The sequence below is a fragment of the Empidonax traillii genome, unplaced genomic scaffold, assembly GCF_003031625.1.
Source record: "Empidonax traillii isolate 1590-97213 ecotype Southwest subspecies unplaced genomic scaffold, ASM303162v1 scaffold596:size394506, whole genome shotgun sequence".
Classification (NCBI taxonomy): Eukaryota; Metazoa; Chordata; class Aves; order Passeriformes; family Tyrannidae; genus Empidonax; species Empidonax traillii.
In genome coordinates this window covers 277,027-300,027 of record NW_020955789.1, presented here as the reverse complement: position 1 = coordinate 300,027, position 23,001 = coordinate 277,027, and the positions used below count along the sequence as shown (strand labels likewise).

General features: G+C 42.9%; 1 protein-coding gene across 1 annotated transcript in view; it reads right to left on the bottom strand.

Moving 5' to 3' along the window:
* Positions 1–1,483: 1,483 nt before the first annotated feature.
* LOC114064934 (acrosin-like) overlaps positions 1,484–23,001 on the bottom strand; it is a 24,270-nt gene continuing 2,752 nt past the window's right edge. The window contains exons 4-5 of the mRNA XM_027898415.1: positions 5,244–5,338; positions 1,484–1,624 (exon numbers count right to left, since the gene is read on the bottom strand). Coding sequence (XP_027754216.1) covers positions 1,484–1,624; positions 5,244–5,338 — 236 coding nt within the window. The remainder of the gene's footprint in view (positions 1,625–5,243; positions 5,339–23,001) is intronic.

Below are 23,001 nucleotides of genomic sequence, written 5' to 3'. Positions count from 1 at the left end.
AACCTGGCCTTGAACACTGACAGGGTTAGAGCATGCACAACCTTGCTGGGCAAACTCTTCCACCATCTAACCATCCCCACAGTAAAGAATTTCTTCCTAATATCTAACCTAAATTGCCCCTTTTTCAGTTTGTACTCATTACTCCTGGTCCTATTACTACAGTTCCTGACAGTTCCTGGTCCTATTACTACATTCCCCCTTCAGATACTATGAGGTTGGTGTGAGGTCTCCACACAACCTCCCATTCTTCAGGATGAACTGCCCCACCTTTCTCAGATTGTCTTCAAAGGGAGGTGTTCCAGTCCTCTTATCAACTTCGTGGCCCCCCTCAGAACTTGCTCCAACAGTTTCATGTCCTTCTTATATTGGGGGCTTATATTGGGGGTGTCAGAAATGTACAGTGCAGGTGGGGTCTCACAAGAGCAGAGGAGAGGTGGAGAATCATTTCCTTTGACCTTCTGGCCACTCTCCTTTTGATGAAGCCCAGGATTCCATTAGCTTTCTGGGCTGCAAGTGCACATTGCCAGCTCATGTTAAGTTTTTCATCAATCATTATCTAAGTCTTTCTCTGCAGGGCTGCTCTCAGTCATTTCTCCACCCAACCTGTACGTGTGTCTGAGATTGCTATGACCCAGGTGTAGGACCTTGCACTTTGCTTTGTTGAACTTCATGAGGTTTGCATCAGTTCCCCTGTCAAGGTCCCTCTGGATGCCATCCCTTTCCTCCAGTGTGTCGACTACACCCACAGCACGATGTCATCAGCAAATGTGCTGAATGTGCCCACTGAGATGTGCTCATTTTGCCAGAAAAGCTGTTGAAGAGTATCAGCCCCAGTACCAATCCCTGAGGGACACCACTCATCACTGGTCTCCATGTGGACAATGAGCCATTGACCACAACTCTTTTTGTGCAGCCATCCAGCCAACTCTTTCTCCACCAAGTGGTCCATACATCAAATCCATGTCTCTCCAACTTGGAGACAAGGATTTTGTGTGGGACAGTGTCAAATGCTTTGCATAAGTCCAGGTAGACAATGTCAGTTGCTCTGCCTCTATCCACCAACTTTGTAGTCCTGTCATAGAAAGTCACAAAGTTTCTCAGGCATGATTTCCCCTTTGTAAAGACATGTTGTCTGTTACCAATCACCTCTTTGTTTTCTACGTACCTTAGCACGGTTTCTAGGAGAATCTGCTCCATAATCTTGCCTGACACAGAGGTGAGACTGGTCTGTAGTTCCCCAGGTTTTCCACTTTCCCCTTTTAAAAAATACTTCCCTTTTTGCAGTCATCAGGGACTTCACCTGACTGCCATGAATTTTCAAACATGATGGATAGTGGCTTAGCAACTTCATCTGCCAGCTCCCTCAGGACCCATGGATGAATCTCGTCAGGTCCCATGACTTGTGCATGTTCATGTTCCTTAGATGGTCTTGAAACTGATTCTGTCCTACAGTTGTCTCAGGGTCTTCCTTCTTCCAGTCCCTTCATTTGCCTTTCTCAACTTGGGCAGCATGGCCAGAGCACTTGCCGTTGAAAACAGGGGCATAGATGTCATTGAGAACATCAGTCTTCTCTTTGTCCATGGTATCCAGGTCTCCCATTTCTTTCCAGAGAGGGAAGATAAGCTTAGAAGACAAGAAAGATCGTGAACAGAAAATGAATGTTGAAGATTTAACCTAACATTACTGGTTGTATGTGAAAATGATTGCAGCAACACAGTCCAACTGATCCTGAGATTGCTTTTCACAGATGTAAGATCACTCTGATTGGTAAATGTTGAAAAAACCAGCATTTTAGGACAAGAAAAACAAGGGCTGATAGATTTGGAGTGTGCAGTTTTGATCCTGACATCTACTGAACAGTTTCCTTGCTGCCCAGACTGGTGTAAGACACTTGGAATTCAAGGATTCTCTACACAGAAGCCTTTATTTTGTATCTGGGTTCTTCTGGAGCAGAAGGTATTTTTCACATTAGAGGGCTGCTACTGTTTTGGTCCTTACCTAACTTCCAAGAAGCCACAGAAATATCATGAGTTTGAGCTGGAATGTTGTAGGCATGGCTTTTAAAAACAACTTCTTAAAAAAAATAATCTGCAACCTGTATGACTTCTTATATTTATGCAAAATGCTAATGTATTCAAGTTATAATTATTTGCAATTACAGTGTTCTGGGTTTCCAAATGTGTAGCTTTAAACTCACACCCTTCTGTAAGAATATTCTAGGTGTCTGCTATGGATTCCCCATGAATGGGTGCCTGTCTATCTGCTGATGGCAAGTGCTTTCTGATTTAGTGTACATCCTGTGCCTGATCCAAAGCTGTAGCAAGAAGCGGGGCATTAACAATGATCACAGATGGAGGGTGAAGGGTCAGTTAAATTCCCTGGCAAATTTAGAATATAGTTAGGATGAAGTTAACAAATGTTCCAGTTAGGGCAAGGTGGAGGTTCAGTAAAATTGAGAGAAGGGGATGGGCAAGGAAATGACAAGGGAAGTTAATGAGGTGTTCAGCAGGGATGAGTAAGCCTCTGTCTCTTCAGGAGCATAAGCTTTTTGTGGAATTTATTATTGAGTCCTAGTGATATTTACAGGTAGAGGCTTATTTTGTTATAAAATTGTAGATGGAAAGGCATAATTGCAATGCTTACCACTAGCTTTCTAGAGAAGTCACTAGAGCAGCCCAGTAGGTTTGTGGGTTGAACTTGTCTCTGCTTAAAGTGACATTGGCTGTCTGATGAAAGAAGCTCATATCTTGGTCAATAGAGATAGCAGGCACTTGAATAACCATGAATTGTTATCGACTACTCATATATTAGTGAATTAATTATACCTGGGAACATTCCCAGGCACATAGACCAGCCGGCAGGTAAAGCTTTCATCTCTGCTAGTGAAATGCTGTCCACTTCGGCAGACGGTGGCTACGTGCTGATGGCCAGCTGAGATTAGGTCCTTGACTCTGGACTGTGCCCCATGGCAGTAATTGCCATAGGCTGTGAAATGCCTGAACACCTTATTAACACAGATAATCATGGTTCATCCCCAGTCATGGTTTAATTTACCAATATTGATGAGGCCCTTGGTCCCTGAGCTTCCACTCTGTTTTGCAAGGTAGCAGTACCTACAGATAGAAAAGGAAATGAAGCTGATGGTGGTTTCTTGGGATCTAGGGTTGAAAACTTTCCTCTTTTTCCCCTAGCTACACTGTGCTGCATCAGTGCACAGGGCGAGCTGGGAGGGGAAAGGCTGCCTGGCCAAGCAGTGCAGTCGGCAGATAATGCTATCACTGCAGCTGCTTGCATGACTCTAGAAACTAACAGTGCAAGGCAAGTGACACGTTCGATATGGCACTCCACTTCTCTTTACCTCCTTCCAGTCCCAGTTCCTTTTTATTTTTTTTCAGCATTCACCCATGTTTAATAAAGATCTGCATCTGTTTTTAACCACATATCATTGACCACCCTGTGGTGAGGAGATGGAAACAAAACTACGGTAAGGAGGCTCCAGGGTAAGTATGGGAAAATAACCTGGTGGTGATGTTATACAAGTTATTGACTTGACACAGTAGGTCCACAGCCTAGTGTACAAATAGTTTTGTAAGTAAAGGATTGCATAATTCAAGAGGTAGAAAGCAACTCTTTTTCAATGAACACCTTAAAAATCAGTCTTGTAAAAAATGTTGGATGTGGATGAGCCAATATCCCAAGATTTAAATCAAAGAGGACAACCCTCCCTGTGTGAGAATTCCAGTGGGAATTCAGTGCAGTGAACGCCATGACATCTTGCAGAGCAGCACTTGCTTTAATTGGCTATTTCTTTTTAGAGTTGACGTATGAAGCAGGGGTGGTGCCTTTCTGCATACCCCAGTTTCCTTTGACCAAATTGCTCACAGAAAGTGTTTTCTTCTGGCTGGGTTTTAAGTGCCCAGCAATGTGCGGGGTCTACCTTGTGACAAAACACCCACCAGCAGTACAATACCTGCAGCCCTTGTGACGGCTGGTGCACATTTCGAACAATTACACCCAAATGATTTTGGGAATGTTGCCATCCGGGGAGCGCCTTTCTACACATGAACATCTCTGGTGTCTGATTTCTAAGAGTGTAAGTGGGTGTTTGGCGAGCCCCAAGTTGTCTGGGTGTAGCTTGATAACTCAAACCAGAGGGGGATAATCACAGACCCCATGGGCTTTGCATGGTGCTCAGAGGAGCTGCTCCCCAGCTCTCACTGAGGAGGAAGAGGGTCCTGCTTCTCCCCCAGAGCCACACCAGCTCTGGGGTAGAAGACCTGTGGTGGAGCATCTGCTCCACATCTTGTGCCTGTGCTGTGGCAAAGGGACACTGTGCATTCCCCAGGACAAACAACTTCATCTGTTGACGGGGAAGGATTTGCTGGACTTTCAGAGAGTGAAGAGTAGGAACCTGTGCAGCTCCCTCTATGGCTCCCACAAAATCTGTTCTCTGAGTGCCAGCTGTACTTTCAAGCATAGTTACTGAGTCCACCTAGGAGTGGGCAGTGGCATATGCATCTATTTTCTGCCTCCTACTGCTGATGCTTTTTACTTGAAGGGAAGGGACTTACCTGGATATGTGCTGAGGCTTTTTACAATTTCCCTTGATTCCCATTGTCTCCAGACGAGCCTTTTCATTTGTCTGCAGCAACTCCTATTTGCCTCTGTCCTTTACTATCTGAAATACAAAATCTGATCTTAACCAATCAGCTCCTTACACTCACAGTGACAGCAAGTCCAGCTTCTCCTGAAAGTAACACTGGCCCAGCTTTTATGCTAGTGTGCTGGCCCTGTACATTTGCACTGAAAAGAAAGGAGAAAGCAAAAGCAGAGATCCTGGGTTTCTCCTAAGGGCTATGAAGTTCTACAAATGACAAAATGCATTATGTGTCTTCCTGGTTGTAAGGCAGGGTACTGCTCCTCCATGAAGTAAACTGATATTTTTGGGTTAGTGGTTGGGCTGACATGAAGGCTATCCAAAAAGCCTGCCTTCAGCAAATTGAGCATCACTGTTCCTTGTGCTTCTTTGTCAGCCCAGGAAGGAAGGTATTTGGCTTCTGATGAAGGAACATGGGAGCAAAATATCTGCTGGTGGAAGGAAGTGCAAGTGTGTTGGCTAGAAGGAAGTTCTGGTTATTTTCACCAGCTGTAAATTCATCCCTGTGCTCCGTTCTTCTCCACGTGGCAGGGAACTGGGCTACCAGCACATCAAGATGGGGTTACACAGCAACTCAGTGGTCACCTTAAGGGGATGAAAATTTATTTTTCTGGCTCCAGAGGCCATGGAGCAGTAAGGCAATGACCCCCTCCTGCTGGCAGTGGCGCTTGTTCCTGTACATGTATATATATTATTTCTGGCAGAAGTCAAAGGCTTCTACAAATTATTTTATATTTGCAATTCCCTAACTAACACTGATGTTAAGTTTCCTTCTGAAAGACAAATACTGTCTCTTCTAAGCACTTTGTGTCCTGGCCAAAGAATAATCATGTGAGGCAGCAGCAATGGGAGACTGAGGGGAACAAAGAGGAGCCTGGCTCACAGAGCTCTTTCAGAGTAGTTGTTCACTTGGCCAAAGAGTTCGGCAGCGTGCCTGTGCCTTCTTTGAATCCAGCATCTCTGTGCAGCCCCACGCCTGCGCTGCGTGGGCAAGGGTAACCTTCTTTGTATGGGACACACACACACACACAGAGCAAAAACATTCTGGGCAACTGTGGCCTCAGGACAAGGATGCATGAGGAAGAGAGGGATAGAGTCTCTTGTAGGATGGAGGACATTTCCACAGCAAGTGCCAGCAGCAGCAGGTCTGATGAAGTGGAGAAATGTCTTATAATTAATGCATGTACCTGTATATGCATGCGTTTATTTTTACATGCACACACGTGTGTAAACACACACACACACACACACACACATATGATGCTGACCATATGTAAGCATATGCATATGACTCAGCAAATGCAGGTTTTTGCTTTAGTCACAGTGCTACACTGCTCTCTGGGTATCCCTGATATCTTCCATCTGCTATATCCTTCCTGCTTATCACTTTGAAATTGGACCAATTCAGTATGCTAGGATTGCAGAGTTGCCCTCTAAATAGCTGTTGTGTCTGCCAGGAAGAAATGGCCAGCATCTAGCATCGAGGTTTTGTGTGTATTGGGTGTTTTCAGTACCATTACTGAAGACTGCTGTGTGGATTCCAGCTGTGTGAGGCAGTTTCCTTCTAGGTAGTGAAGCTGTGTAAGGGGTAGAGGTATTATGAGTGGACTTTCATTGTCCTGTGGTTCATGCTGATTTTCCCTACCGTGTTTGATTTTGGTAGAGAGCAGCACAAAGGTGGTCTTTAAACATTAGCTAGACATGCACAGGGAGAAAAGGACATAGACAGCCAAATACAGCCCAAACCCTTGGAAATGTCCTCCTGCTTCTTTATTCACCGAGTAGTTGCTACTGCAGTATGTTTTTTAGCTGGCAACAACAGCCACAATCCAACAGCTCTTATCACCCCTCCTCAAGCGTGCTGGGTCCTGCTCCACCCTGACTCTATCTGGCCTCTCCAATCCCTTTGATTATCTTTCTCCTGCTTGTTCTTCTAAGATGCTTTCTCCCTTGTCACCCAGCACCCCCCTAATCTCCTTTCTTCCTGACCTGTTTGTTCACGGTTGCCAATCTCTTCTTCACCAGCATGCTGCTGGCCAACTTGTGCTTGCTGTCCTTCTGCTTGGAGGAGTCCTTAACTTGGTTGTGGAAAAAATTGCACAGCGAGACATTCAGAGTGACCAGGTCTAGGTCTTGAAAGAGCATCCAGCTTCAAAAGTACAACCAGTAGAAAACTACTGCTTACCCTTTACAGAACTGCTGCTCAATTTATATCTAGACCTGGAGGTTGAATATACACTGCTGGGCAATTTTCTCTTTTTTATTGAAAACTGGTCAAGTGGTGTGTTAGAGATTAGAAAGTCTGAAGATGTGAAAACAGCTTAGGTGCTGTGGTTAAGGTGAAGTGTTTCTTCACACTACTACTACTACTACTACTACTACTACTACTACTACTACTACTACTACTACCACTACTACTACTACCACTACTAGCAACATGAAAAGGAAAGGCTATGGTGACTAGTTTCAAGCAATTTAGAGAAGAGGATCAATACAAAGATACCCTGAAATATTACTTCTTAAGGAAATACTTGTGAATCCTCAGAGCTTTTGTGTGAAACCATGTAAAATACTGATTATGTGAAGCATATGGCTAGACCATTTTCCACAGCCTCCTTCAGGGTCACACAGTGACTCCAAGACAGAGCCCCCTCCATCTGCTAAATGCTCTCCTTTTGGCAAAGACCACAGATAACCTCGAGACCCTGAGGTCCTGCCCATCCACAACACTGGGAAACCATACCTTTTTTAAACCAGTTTTTTGCTTGTTTGAGACCAGGCTGGCTAGGCTGCAGCCAGATGGGGCTGCCACGAGGCTCACCTGTGCTCAGCCTATTTCTTTCTGCCTTTGCCACTTTGGTCTGCTGCCTCCCAAAAGCAGTGCTTGGGAAAACCCAGAGCATCTTCTGATGCTTGATTTTTCTTAAGACAGAGAACTTTAGAGCACCTGGGATGAGCAAAAAGTCAAGAGGGATCCACCTGCATGTTTTTCTTGTTCTGGATTTATTGTTTGAGGTGGGGAATTAAAGAAGGTGTTTTGGGTTCAGTTACAATAGAGATTTAAATGTGCTCTTTACTCAGCACTGTGTGCTTTAGCATAAACCTCCTGACCCCTGGGGAACTGGTGCTGCCGTGATAACAAGCAGACATTAGGAGTTAATGCCTATAATAACCTTTCATATGGTAAAAGATTTCCAGGGTTTACAGCTTTGAACCTGTTATCCTATACTTGATTAATGCAACTATATTTACAAAAGTGATTACAGGGGCACTTCTCTTGAGATAAGCAACTTTTCTTGTATGAATGATTACACAATTCTGACTAACTTGATTCCTGTTATACATTTAAAGGAAAGAAGTCTAACAGATCTTGAGCACTTTACCTTTTATTCTGATTAATTAAAAATTAAGTTCAGCTGATTTGGAAGACTGATGATTTCACCTTTGCTGAGACCATGGGCATTGCATGACCTGGGGCACTGAAGCTCATGAACCTCCACTGTGACAACCACCACTGCTATTTGTTTTTCCTGGCTAAACCAATGCCTCTGTCTTCTCAAAATTTTTACTTTTAATCCCCCCCTCCTTTGGGTTTTCAGTGATAAGACTATGTTAATAAGGTCAAATTTTGTTTGCCCAGCTGGGCATTGTAGAGAAACTCTCTGAAGTCTTGTTTGACCCCATACTAAGGGGTATATGTTTAAAAATATTAATATCTATAGAAATATCCTAAAGTTTATTGCTCTAAAAATCACTAATTTTTCCTTTGTTAGGAGAGCACCTGAGAACAAAGGTCAGAGACCTGTTTTGCAAGATATGTTAGAAACATAAAATAAGTGCCACTTCCGAGCCTGAAGAGTTTAAAACGTAGACCAAATTCTCAAACTTCTGGTTGATTTGGGGATTTTTTTTGATGTGAGTTTTGCATTTAGTGGGTTTTGGTGTGAGTAGCAAAGCTAGCTATGGTGAAAGGGGTGTCAGGACCATGTGTTACTGTTGTTTCCTGATTGCTTTGTCTTGCTTTGTCAGATTTAGTGATGCTGAGTCCAGTTAAGTTAGTACATCAGGGTTTATGCATATAGATCTATTTTAATCAGTGAACTCATTGATTTCAGTGGTTCTATAAATAGCTTAGGCTTAGTAAGGAGGCTAAGAAGTTAATGAGTCTATTCTTAAGCTCTGAAAGGAGTGCTCAGACTAGCTCCCAGTCCTGGTACTGGTGCCAATCTTTGTGCTTTACCTGTGGATTCAAAAAGGAAATTATTTGGTCCCTGGTCATAGGTCTGTGGCAGTCTAGGGTCAATACCCTTCTGTAGATCTTGGGTTGGCAATATAATTCAATTAATGTTTTTCAAGAAATATTTCATGAAGTTCTATGTGAAAAAACCCACACTGCTTCTATGGAAATCATGCTGAATTGCAGTTGCCTGGGAACACAGCTCTATACTATCATGAATTTTATTATCTGCCTGGAGCATTTCCCTTGTTTCTTATCTGCTTACCACCCTGTGTAGCCAGAAATCTGCTTTGTGTATGCTACATGCAGAACAACTTAAGCATCTGTATTAATCTCTGTAGATTCCTTAACGAGAAAGTAATGAACTATTTAACCTGCTTTTTGAAAGCATGCACCTCCTCTTTTATGCTGCCCAGGGACCTTCTGGGTCAGACTCTGGGTTTTGGAGTGCAGTCAGGGCTGGGAATAACAGTGCTGCTGCTGGAAGTTTTTAACAGGCCTCGAGCTCTCTAGTTGTAGAATGGGTTTCAGTAGGACTGCAGAAACTATACCAGGCATGCAGCTGTACCAAAGCTGGAGAGCTTCTTCAAACATAAGATGAAAGAAAAACCTTAAAATAGAAATCATGGCAGATATCTGAGTACTTGTTTCTCTGCTTTAATGTCATTTGTTGAAGATGATCCTGTTGAGACAAGTGGCAGCTTAGTCCTTGTGTCAGAGTAGTGCTGGGAGAGTATTTAGTGAAGACTGCAGTGTTTCTAAACAATGAAAATCTTTGCTACTCCTCTTTTCTAGCACAGGAAGGATTGGTACAGAGAGTCTTGCTGCGTGGTGGCTCCAAGGAGTCAGACAGATTCTTCTGGTGTGGGTTGACTTGACCAACACAAGGACATGTTGCTCTCTGGAAAGCTGAACTTTTCCACACCAAGACAGATTTTGGGAGACGTCAAGAAATTACAGACTGCTGCCATTTGAGAGCTCCTGTTGGACTTGCTTACCTGATCAAAAGTGAATCATACATTTACATGGTAATTCCCTATCAGTCTTGCATGGAACTTCAAAAGCATGACCCTGATGAGCTACCCTATAGAGTGTCAGTCAGACACTTGCATCTCAGAATGAAATAAGGTAACTTAACGTAAACTGAATTTCATTTAGTTTTTATTCAACAGAAAAAATCAGAATGAGTTATCACTGTTATCTTAATGAAGTCTTTGGTTGCATATGCATCTGTCTGGGCCTGATGTGATTAATCACGGTCCAACTCACTGCTTGCTTTAGAGACTTTCAAAACAGCCTTCTTAGACTTTGGGTTTATTTCTGAGAATGGAAGGTGGATGTTATCTCTTGTCCCCATCCCCCCTCTATACACAAAATCCCCCAAGGGAAGGTGAGATGTCAGTAAAACAGAGAAATTATATAGAAATTCATACTAAATGGTGGGAACAGTGAGGGCTGAGTCAGACTTCTTCACCTTTAGACTTGAAGATTGGCATGATCTCCAGAGCTATGATGTAAGAGACTGGCCCTGTGTTGCTCTCCTTGCCTTGATATAAGCTAGAAATGCAAGCCTGATACTTGCACTGAGTTAAATCTTGCACTTGCAGTGGTTTCATATTGGTGTTGCAAATGGAATTAATCCTGTTCATGATGGAATAGATCAGGGGACAATCTGTTCTACGGTACCTTGAAATCTCAGTAAGAAGTCTAATATGAAGAGCAATTGATTTAAAATCCTAGTGATCTTACTAGGCACTGGATCATGGTCAAAGTTAAAGTTTATGATGACTTGTGGACCTTTGGTATTGACAAAGGGTTTGTTCTTGAGTCAGTAATTATTAGTAATACTGATTCATAGAAGAGACACAAAGCGGTGGTCAAAGGTGAGATGAGTCATGCTTCCAGTGAAGGTCCATTTTGCTACTGATCCATGCCTTCCTAAACCGGAAGAAATAACAATTTCCGTAAAGAATAGCCATAATATAAATCCACATTTTTAAACTACCAATGTTTTCAAACAAAAATGTCCTGCACTTGTTTAAAATCAGCATTTTCTCTTCTCACTGCCAGTCCTAAACATAGTTATGGTTCTCTATCCTTATACATTCATTGCACACAGACTGAGGCTGGTAATGCTACACTGTTGAGTACAACGCCTGTTTCTCCAGTGCTGCACAGGAGGAGATGCAGCATGGAGCAGCTCATGAGGTACCTGGAACCATGCTAGCTGCTGCCCCTCTGCCAGGAGGGGCATGGCCTCATAGTATTTCCTCCTTCATTTTCATCTCTTTATTCGCGGTGTTGCAGGCCATATTGTCACCAACGTCACGTTGCCATCGGCAGTACTTCAGCTTCAGGTAAGTGCCCCATGCAAATGCAGAGTCAGGTCTTTCCTAACACTGGTTGAATTCAGTCTGTTGAAGATACGAGTTCAGTAAGGTGCTGTATACAGGGAGTCACACATCACTGTCTCAGGGATCAGGAGGCAGCTTTATGGGTTTTTCATGTGGGAAGGATGTTTTGCTGGACTCTTGACTCATCCTTTCTTTCAAGGCAGGATTGGAGAGGATATTTGTTCAAAGCAGGGACAGGTTAATGTGTGCTAGGACCCCTCCCAAAATAGCAGCACTTTTGTGTGCTCAGTACAAACAATCCCAAAGTAATAAACCCAAATGTTTCAAGATGTTTTTAAATAAAAGCAGACGAAACAGCATAGGGAAGGAGACTGGTGCTGGTTGGATGTAGGTTGACTGGCACCTCGTCTCGTAGTATTCCTCATACAAGGAAATTATAACAAATAAATTGGTGACCTTAGGGCCAGCCTTCAAGTGAAGTATGAATCAAAGCCTAAAGAAGTATGTAAAGGAAGATCTTTTCACAGTACTGATGTTAACTTCCCTTTCCCCTGAAATATGATTCAGAAACCTATTTAGTGAAATTTCTCCTGCAGAAAAATATATCCTATAGGGAATTTATTTGCAGTATGATGTACAATATCACATATTCATCTAGCAAGCAGAAGCCTACAAGATTGCTTAACATATTTAATAAACCACTGTGGTTACTAGAGGGCAATGCTGAAAATAGGTGGTTTTAAAACATTACTGATTGAAAGGAAGGCAATGCTGCAATTATCTCAGATGAACACAGCAAATTTCAAGTCTGAAAATCCCAAAAAACTGATCAGCTGAGGTGATCCTTGTTAAATTAGATATCTGTTACAAAGGGGATAACCTAAAGGAACACATTTTCTTTTTGCTGTAGGGGACAGGATTTTTTCAGTTATCTGCCCATTTACCACTAAACTCTGTGAGTGTGAAGATAAAGCCTTTTCAAGATACATTTCTGCATGACATCTTTAAAGTCTGGGAGATATAAACAGTCCTAGGAAGGCTATTTTATATTTCATTGCAGCAGACTAATGATGCTTGTTGGTAGAGGTTGATTTTTTTCTTTACAGTCATTATTTTCCATTTTTTTATTTCAGACAAGGCAGGAGGTTTTTATTCAGTCTCTACCCTGGGACACTAATGGTCTGCCCAGGGTGAGTTGTTTAGCAAAAGATTAAACATGTCTAGTGGGACACAGTTTGTGGTGATGGAGGTGAGATCAATCTGCAGGGAAGACTGGACAAAAAAAGAGCTTCTGGTGGAAGTTAGAGCTATTCCACAGTAAAAGTGGTAACATATTCCAAGTCAAAAAATCACAGAATCACAGAACATCTTGAGCTGGAAGAGACCCACAAGGATCCTCCAACTCCTGGCCGTGTACAAGACTGCCCCTGCAAGCATTGTCCAAACACCTCTTGAACTCTGGTGACGTTAGTGTCATGACCACTTCCCTGGAGATCCTCTTCCAGTGCCAAACCACCTTCTGGCTGAGGAACCTTTTCCTAATATCTAACCTAAACCTTCCCTGATACAGCTTCATGCCATTCCCTTGGGTCCTGTCACGGGTCACCAGAGAGAAGAGATGGGTGACTGCAGTATATTGCAGTATATAAGCCTGTACTACTCCTGTACTATAGGCTAAGGTATAACTCTAGAAAGCAGGACAGAGTAGAGGAAAAAAAATTCAGGATCTGGGAACTATTTAAAGAAGAGATATAACTATTGTTAGTTAAAAGCTGTCTCATTTCCTTTCATCTGAAATCTTTCTTTCAAAAGCTTTTTGAATTTTTTTTTCCTGAACATTCCTTGGTTTTGGACTGCCTACTTCTGAGGTGGGAGAAAACTTGGCCATTTCAAAAGGCCAAACACAACTATAACTTAAAAAATAAACCAGAAAACCCCACCACCCCAAACCCAGTCCCTTTAATTACAGGTACTTCAAAAATATCATCTTGCACTCTGTTGAAGTTAATTTTTAGCCATTTCTTCTCCTATGTGCATGACAGTCCTGGTTTCTTTTCTGTTCTAGAAAACAGTAGATTAATTGTTATCATCATTGCGTGCTACCAACAGTAGGCACAATGATAACAGTGCCTGTGATGGAAGCATCCACAGGCATTTTTGACATTTAAGGCATCATTTTAAATAACAGTGAATGACATAGAAACTATACAGAAGTTCACTTAGGATGATTACCAGTTTGAACCCAGTAACCCTCATAGCTGTAACAGGCAAGAATTTTGCATTGCACTTTCTCTTCTTTAATGGATATATCTGCTTTTCTTTGCATATGATTGAAGTATTACTTGCAAGTCATAAAATATGAACTCTTTTCCCTGCAAGGAGTGGAATGTCCTGGACAGAAGTTACATGCACCTTCTGATTTCAGGACAAGCCAATGCTGCTGAGTTTTCCCTGGTGGCTGGGAGTTCCCTCGTTTAGCTCTTCTTTCTCCTACTGCAGGACAGTTCCCTACATTAAATTTCTCTAGTGCACTATCAGGGCCAGTTTCAAGTGGAAGTGATTTCCCTTGCAGAAAGCATTCTTTACTTCAGCAGATAAATGCTGAGAAAGGAAAATTAGCTTACTGTAGCCAGGAGATGTGGTGAAGGGATTTGCAGCTGGCAGTCGACATTGTCGAGTTTTTCTTAAAAAAAAAAAAACACAAAAAAAAGTTACTGTTTGCTGAAGAAGACCAATAAAATAGAGGAAGACTGAGAAACTTTCTACCTAATAGCGAGATGTCATGACAAAACCTCTTCCTGCACAGCAGTTTCAGTCAGATCCATGACGCAGATACTGGAGCCCATTCGTGCAAGTTATTGGAGCAATCTGGTGTCAATGAGTTTGCTGCTTTGCTATCAGCCTTTCCTAGTAGCTGTTGGGTTCACCTTATGGTTTGAGTTCACATCTGAGGTGATTAACAACCCTTTAAGAATTTGCTCTTTGTATGTAAAAATAGATTGTATACCCTGAACTCTCTTAATCTCTGGATGCTATAAATGCTTGTACGTCCTTGACACACACATTTCTTTTGCAAACAAGGCCCATTCAGTGCTCACCGTGAGCAAAGACACCAGCCTCTGGGCTATCTGTGTCCACGGGCTCTTTTTGTCTTCCTAGGCCAGAGATCACCTCTGAGGCACTGGCAACATCCATTCGACCCACTCCTGCCTCCCATTTGTGACATTCCCCAATTCCCTGAATGAGACTAATCTCTCCCTTTACAGAAAAACAAGAAATCATTTGCCAAGGGTCAGTCTCGGTCCTTACAACTAGTCTGTTCATCTCATTTTACAGGTCCTGGAAAATCAGAAACAGTAGCAAAGTCACTAGCAGATTTTTTGAAGTGTCTGGTGTTTCACAGCACTCAGAGAAACCCCATCCTTGGGAGGATTTTTCCTACCTTCAATTTCTTTTTTTCTTTTTTTCTTCTTTTTTTTCTTGTATCTCTTTTGTTGATGTAATTTTTTATAGGTTTTTTTGTTGTTGTTTTGAGATAATATATGATTTGCTAGCAGTTTGGGGTGTTGCATGCTTGAGTGTGTTGAAAGTGTGGTTCTTAGGGGATAAAGGCTGCCTTACATTAGAAAGAGAACAGAGGGAGGAGAAAGGCAGGGCCTCTGCCCCATGGATTAGTGAGGAAACTGGTGCTGAGTGAGCTCGAGCTTTTCTAAAGACCACAGCTTCATGCACTATGCTGCTGGCAGCAGGGCCTCTCATCTCCCTTCCCTGTCTGGGATGTCTCAGGGGCTGTGGACAGGGAAGGGATGCAAAGGATGAACATACAACATTTGTATAGAAGGACTTCTTGGGCTGAACGGGTACATAGTTACAGAGAAGGGGGAGAGGATCCCTTAGCCTCCAGGGTATGTAGATGTGGCACTTAGGGACAAAGTTTAGTGGTGTTAGGCAGTGTTAGGTTTACAGTTGAACTCAATGATCTTAAAGATCTTGTCCAACCTAAGTGATTCCATGATTCTATGATGTGCTTATTCAGCTTTTTCAATTGGTTTTGTCCCCCACCAGCAGCACTAGAAACCTCCTTTCTCCAAAACGAAAGCTGAAGTCACCCATGAGCTCATCAGGTTAATAAACCTCTTCAACAACATGAGACTTGTCATGATTCACTGTCTGCTGGTGCCACTGAGGTTTGTACAAGCTCACAGGCCAGCCCAGCCCCCTCAGTGGGGTGTGTGGGGAGGATGATGGGTGTGTGCTCCAAGAGTGCAGTGCTGCCTGCTCCTGGAAGTGGATAAGATCCCTAAGGGTAATTTAATCTCCAGAAAGCAGAAGCTTCATGCCCTTGTGGGGTGGACACTTAGTCAGTGAGATTAATTTTTGTGTTTTGCACTTCTTGGAGGAGACTGGGAACTTTACAAGATGAAGTACTGCTTGTTTAGTGAGTTTTCATTCCTCCCTCAGTCTTAATTAAATCCCATTTTGTCAGAAAAGCCTTCCATTTAATTCAGTGGGCTGTAGACATATATATTTGTATCCCACCTTTTGTTTTTATTTTCTCGTGTAACTGTGCTTCAATGCTGGATAGTACCAATCTTTTATTCTGAGGTAAATTTTAATTGGAGACATAAAATAGCTTGAAGAACTGAGTCGAATAATCCATTCTCCTAAAACAGGCAGTAGACATCGGGTAACTGAGCTGTTGCTGAAACATTACTACCCTCCAACAGCACAAAGACATATAGGTGCTCGCAGTGGCGTGATTTGACTGACAGGGATGTGGATGCTGCTGAAGAAGTTTGCCTGCTGCGCAGCCGAGCTCTGTGGAAATGAACCCTCTAGTGGACACTTGGAAAATTAAGCGGTGGTGTTGCTTGGCAGGGCGGGAAGCCTAACGAGGGAATGAATGAAAAAGTTGCCCAGTACTGGGAGGGGGGGAAGGAGAAAGAGAAAACAACGAAAGAGAGAGTCATTTGAAATATGGTTTTGAAGTAGTTGTTACAAGTAAGTGATGAATATCAACAAAATGCTCATTCAGTGACTCTTTAAAACAGTATTATTTAGATTTTTTTTTATCAAAATAATGAGATTGTTTTTTATATGTTGTCATCTCCTTGGGACATACTTATGCATTTAATCCCCTCGTAAGAAAAAAAGAATCACTTATTTATGAAGTAACTTCTGAATGACCAGGGGAAAAACCCAACACTGTTGTGATTTCTTCCTCAAGGAGAAGGCATACATTTTTTTATTGAAACAACTTTTTATTTTCTCAATCTTTTTCAAGAGATTTAAAAAAAAAAACTTCCAAGAGATTCTAATAATTTACAACCAAGGTACAAAGCCAAGCTCTGTGCTCTAACAACCATTGCAGACACTACCTGCTTCTTGGTCAGAGCCATCATGTGCCTCTTGTTACTATCATTACTCATAGCACCTCTAGCTACAAGCAGGGTGTAAATTATCGAGCTTGCTGGACCCTCTAATGCAGAGGTATGCACTGAAGTCTCTGTGTGTTCTGCTTGGGCATGGAAATGTGTGAAATACCGAAGCAGTGTCTGATGGAGGTCTGAGGTGTCTGTTGCCTTTAGCGGCCTTGAAGAAATAATTTGTAATGAACGCTTTCTTGTTGCTGTTACTGTGACAAACCTTTGCAGAGTAGTCTGTGGCAGCCCTGCAGCAAACTCTGCTCTGTATGACCTGGTGCTCTATCACTCTACGCTTTCCTGTAGGATCAATGGTGGAACCCTGTGTTGCACTAAGTGCTCCCTTGTGCAAGTACAAATCTGACAACTTCTGGGTAAACCTTCAGGTGACCCTATGCCACCACTGGATCACAGCTCTTTCTGCTGGACCCTTTCGTATCACTAGAAGAAGAGACAGCTGTAGACAGGAGTGATACTACTGAAATCTGGTTCCTTTGGTGTTTGTACTCTCTCTCCTTTCAACCTCCCCTCTGTCTAACTCCAGTGCTTCCCTTCCCAGGCTCTCCTTCACATGGCTGCTCTGTGCCTTCCACTCACTGTGGTGTCCTGAGCAAACAGTGGAGCCAGGTGAGACACGAAACCAACCCCTGTCCTGACTTGATGCAAGTTCCTGCCTCAAACCATCAGGGTGCCCTGCCAAGGACAGACCTCTTGAACTGAACTTCTCTAGGCCATGCAGCCACATCACCAACAGCTCCTTTCAAGGTAAAAGTTTAAAATGTTTTTATTTTCAAATGTGGCTGTTTTCATACTTTTCTTTAGCTGTGGGAAGGCAGAGGCCCAAAAGGAGGCATTTTTTTTGCTGGTCATTCCCCTGTGTGTGGCTACACAGAAGGTCTGTGCTGATAAGTCATGCCACTCATGAATTTTGCTTGTCCATGCTGCTGCTCTGTGAAGCTTTGGCAGAAGAGATCCATCCTTGGAACTATACTGCAGCTTCCACGTATAATCTACAGATATTTTTATTCTGCAGATACATTCTTGTGCTCCTCGTTGGAGGGTGTCCTTCTTTACCCTGTGAGACTAAATCTGTATTATTTGAGGGATAAAATAGTAATACTTGTATTTTATATTCCCAAAATATAAGTTTTAGGTGAAAATTAGTGTGTATTGGAGGCAGGAAGATAGAAAAAATAAAAGACATGAGGGCAGAAAAGAAAGACAGTACCTTGACATCAGTCTGAGGCTGATTGGTGACTTGGTGCCACTACAGAGTTTTGTGTTCCCTGGAATTATAAAGCAGTTTCAAAGAGGGAGAGGAATAACATGGTTTTAAGTAACAATGGAACTGGTTCTACCCTTGTGGGTAGAATGTAGAATTTCACTGTTATGCATTGCTTACTAAATGCTTCAGAATAGAGATGTTCCAGCTTTGACAACTGTTGTAACTTCCCTTGATGTCATATAGGAAGTTAATATCTTGTGACATTTTTAGTTTGGCTTTAAATTGTGTCTGAGCTAAAGGAGTTTGTCATGTTCGTGATTTGCTTGACAATATTATGAAGTCACCAAAACCTATGGAACCAACTCTTTGTGAGTATTAATCACAGAATGTTTGGATCAGTTATTAAAACTACTATTGCATAAAGACACAAGTCTCTGTGGAAAAATACTTGTTTTGAAAAGAATTGCTGAAGTATTCCATCAAGCTTATACTTCAACACACTGGTAAGACTCATGAGTGCCATTAGAGTGAGTGATGCTTGTGGAGTTCCTCACTTATCTTTGTAGAGAGGATGTTTTTTTTTAAGAGTTTGGATTTTTTCCTCTCCTAGTCTGTAGATTTTCCCAAAGTGCAGTGGAAACAAAGGGCTTCTCATGCTTCTTTTAACTGTACTTCATGGGAATGATTTTTCCAGAGATTGTGCTGAATTCATCTGCTCATAGAAATCCTATAAAGAATACTGCACGTCATAGAGAACAAAACAATGTGAGTTCAGGCAGCAGTGAGTCTTACATCTGGGCAGGATCACAGCTGACCTCTTCTCTCTATCTCTGGTCAGGGTCATCTTGCAGTGATTCTTCCAAGTAGAACATAGCTTGCAGGTAGAGCATGTTGTTGGTTTTGTCCTTTGCTCTGTGTGGACGCCTTATTGTTGTATGTGGTTGTTCCATTAATAAATGTGCAAGTTTATCAGCAACCTTTTACTAGAAAGAACTGGATCAGATTCTTACAGAATTCATTTGCTGAAATTGGTTTTGTATTTGGGAATCAAACTCAGGTAAATTAAAGCCTAATGCCCCATCTTGGACAGGTAAAGAAAATACCAGTAAAGTTTGCAATGCATTGCCTGCTTGTCTGAAAATTTCTAAAATTTGACTTCTATACAATTCATTTTTGCAAACTTCAGTGGCCTTCTAGTACCTGAAGGGAGCCTACAAGAAAGATGGAGAGAGACTTTTTACAGGAGCATGTAGTGACTAGACAAGACAAAATGGTTTTAAACTGAAAGAGATTAGTTTTAGATTAGGTATGAGGAAAAAATTCTTTACTATGAGGGTGGTGAGGCAATGGAACAGGTTTTCAAGAGAAGTTGTGGGTGCCCCATCCCTGGAAGTGTTCAAGGACAGGTTGGATGGGGCTTTGAGCAACGTGGTCTGGTGGAGGGTGTCCCTGACTCGTGACAGGGGGTTGGAACTAGATGTCCTTTAAAGTTCCTTTCAACTCAAACTACTGCAGTATTAATTACCCTAACGTGCTATGCAGTCCTAAGTAATCAGCATTAGTATGTTAATGAATGTAATGACATGTTTGTGCTATGGAATAGGTTATATGGGCTAATGATGCCTAAACTCTGTTTTTTGATTGTTTTGAGTTGTATATAGAGAACAGGAAGTGAAAGCAATTTATGCAATTATATAGATGGTCTAAGAGACCAGACCTGACAGATCATGGGTTTCAGGGGAGTGCTGTTTATATGCCTCAAATGTACTCTTAGGCAGGCAGTTGACTCCAACAACCCAGAGAACCCAGAGACCACTCCGAAATACATCACCCACAGGGTTTTCCTAATGTTGAGAGTTTTTGTTGGGTCACTGTTTTTACTTTTTTGATTATAGGTCATACTCTGGCAGTGATCTAGGGGTGCAATCTAACCTTGGAATTGGCAATTACAAAACTCTGCCCTGCTTTCTAAAATCATGTCAACAATGTGCTCATCAAATGCTCCCAAGATTGTCATAAAGTGGAGCTGATGGAGGGATTTTTGAAGCACTAGTAAAGTTTTGATTCTAAGTACCAAAATCAGCTTAGTTCCATATCTATCTATCTATCTATCTATCTATCTATCTATCTATCTATCTATCTATCTATCTATCTATCCAATCTGTAAGAATTCCTGGTAAATATTCTCATTGAACAAGACAGTTCCTTTGCAAGGCTGAGGATGAAAACCTGTAATGCGTTTCTGAGTATAGGTAACAATTCAGTCTTTGAAGGTTTTATTGCACTCGGATGACCAGGGTATTGTAAGAAACAGATTCAAAAATAGCAGATTCGAGACAGGGCAGTTTGGCAGAGCAGCTCTGTGGGGAGCTGAAAGAACTCCAGGAAACAGACTCAGTTTGGCCTAAGTTTTAGCTGAGTAAGGCATGATTAACAGGATTTTTTAAAAAAGCATTTTTAGAGACTGTTGAAACCATCTATTTCCCTTGAAGGAAATCAGACATTAGCAAGTTTTTCACTAATTCTAAACTAAAGCTCATGGTGTCACATTTAACCTGTGTGGTGCAAACTTGCCTGCTATTCACTTTGGAAACCTTTCTAGGATTTAATGATCATCGTATTCATCTGTTCTGCCATTTCAATGTAAAACTAGGTGTCTGCTTTTCATGTCAGCTGGGGTGAGAATGTTGGAGAACAGGATAGAGAATTAATTGGAAAATTAGCATAGACTGAATTTCACAGTGTGAGCTGTAAGTGACTTGGCTAGGAAGGCTGGAAGTGTTTAGTGGAGGATGTGGCAACATGGAGGGTGGGCATGGGCTATAAATGCCTGGGGGCAGAAGGATGTTTTGGAACGTGGAGAACAGGTGGAATTCATGCCATGGTGATACATGGCATTACTAAGTCTTTTTTTTTTTCCTTTTTTTTTTTTTTTCCTCTCCAATGGCTTTGTGTTTTTGTGCTAGGCATAATGCAGAGGATCACTTTCACTGAGTCCAACTGTGTTTTAGCAGATAATTGATTAATGGTGTGAATGTATTGGTTTACTTGATTTACAGTTCTCAGAGTATGGTCTGTAGGGACAGGACAAGGGGCAACAGTTTTAAATGGAAACTGGGTAGATTCAGAGTAGATATAAGGGAGAGATTTTTCACTGTTAGGGTGGTGATGCACTGGAACAGGTTGCCCAAAGAAGCTGTGGATGTCCCATCCCTGGCCAGGCAGAGTGGAGAGAAGCACTGAGCCAGGCAGGTAAGGTGTTTCCAAAAGGTATGGGCCTGGCATCTCTGATACCCCAGGGAGGGCAAGGGCTCGGCCCAGAGCTGCCAATGGAGAGGAGCTGGTGTCTGGGGCACAGAAGGCTGGTGTCTGGGGCACAGAAGGCTGGTGTCTGGGGCACAGAAGGCCATCACAGTGCAGCTGAGGTCCTTTCCCTGGGGAGGAAAGGACACCGGAGCTGGGGTCTGCTCTGGTGGGGTCCCACTGGGAGAGAGTGGGGAAGGGGTGGCTGGGGGGCTGGGTGGGAGGTAAGGAGCTGCGTGTGGTGCTAGGGCTGGATGCAACCAGCTTGGCTGTGAGAGCCTTTGGCTTCCCTCAGCCCTGAAGGACCTCGAGGTTTAGTAGTTGGGGTTTGCTTGTGTTTAACAGATGTCACAACTCAAGGTCTCAGTATTTCCACCTCCGTCCCCTACATTTTCCTCTTTAATTATTTTTTGTCAATTCATTTTGGCACAGTTTTGGAAAACAAAGTGCATCTCAGGTTACAGTGTGTCAAAACAGGACCAGAAGAACTGAAAAATACAATAGCACTGACAGCAGCACTGCAAAGCTCATTCTCTCTTTTACTGCTGGGGAAAGGGGGAAATTGCATACAGCAGCAATGTCAGTGGTGTAAAACAGCAACACTCTTCTTACAAATGATTGATATAGGAGGAATTTATCTTGAGTACCATGAGGCAGCAATGCCTGCTAGGAGTTTTCAACAAACACAGGAGCCTTACTAAAATTTTTTTTCCTACCTTCTTCCTAGCTTTGATGTGACAGTCTCCTCCATCCCATGGTGGCTTTGAGCACCCTTCTCTTTGGCCAGGCCCAGTTGCAGCCCTTTGGAACAACTCTGTTCCTTTGTGCTTGCCTGGTCTGACTTCAGGTTGAGGTGCTGAGCATGGAAGTCCTTGCTTTGCCCAGGAGACAGAATTGGACTGAAAACTTGATTAGCTATGAACATAGGCAACTTTATTTCAACAACTAAGTCAACTTCAGTGTTTGCCTGCACACGGAAGAGGAGTGTAGGCAGGACAAAGCAGGCTTTTGACACTGAGGCGGCCTTTGGATCAGCAGTCATTGCACCATCAGGAAATTGTGATGCACTGCAGCTCACACAGGATCCTGTCTGTCCTGCTGCTCAAGTTGTGTTTTCCTCAAAGATCTCTTGGAGGAGATCCTTCACCTGAGTAAAGAATTTCACCAGCTCATCGTTTGGAAACGGGCAGGAGCTAACTTGGTCCGATGATGTTGGTATTGGCTTTGGCTTCTCTGAGGCTGGTGGTTTTGTCCATGGTGGGTGTGCGGCAGTTGGCTTTGTCCCTGGTGGTTGTGTGGCAGGTGGTCTTGTCCATGGTGGTTGTGTGGCGGGTGGTCTTGTCCATGGTGGTTGTGTGGCAGGTGGTCTTGTCCATGGTGGTTGTGTGGCAGGTGGTCTTGTCCATGGTGGCTGTGTGGCGGGTGGTCTTGTCCATGGTGGCTGTGTGGCGGGTGGTCTTGTCCATGGTGGCTGTGTGGCAGGTGGTCTCATCCATGGATTTTGAGTGGGTCGTGGGGCAGTTGGAAAATTACCCCAAGTCTGTGCTGCTAGAGAAGCCTTTCTATATGGGCTTGCAGCCATCTCAGCCAGGATCCAGTCATAGAAGTGCTGAGTGGAGGTGTAGACTCCGGGATGCTTTGCTCTTGCACAGCCTTCTCCCCAGCTGGTCACTCCAACAACCCAGTAGTAGTCAGCGATGTTGTCTTTGCACATGAGAGGACCACCGCTGTCCCCCTGCAGTGCAGCAGACAGGATTAAGTCATGTTGGGTGGCCCCGGTCAGCACTGGGGCTATCTCCTT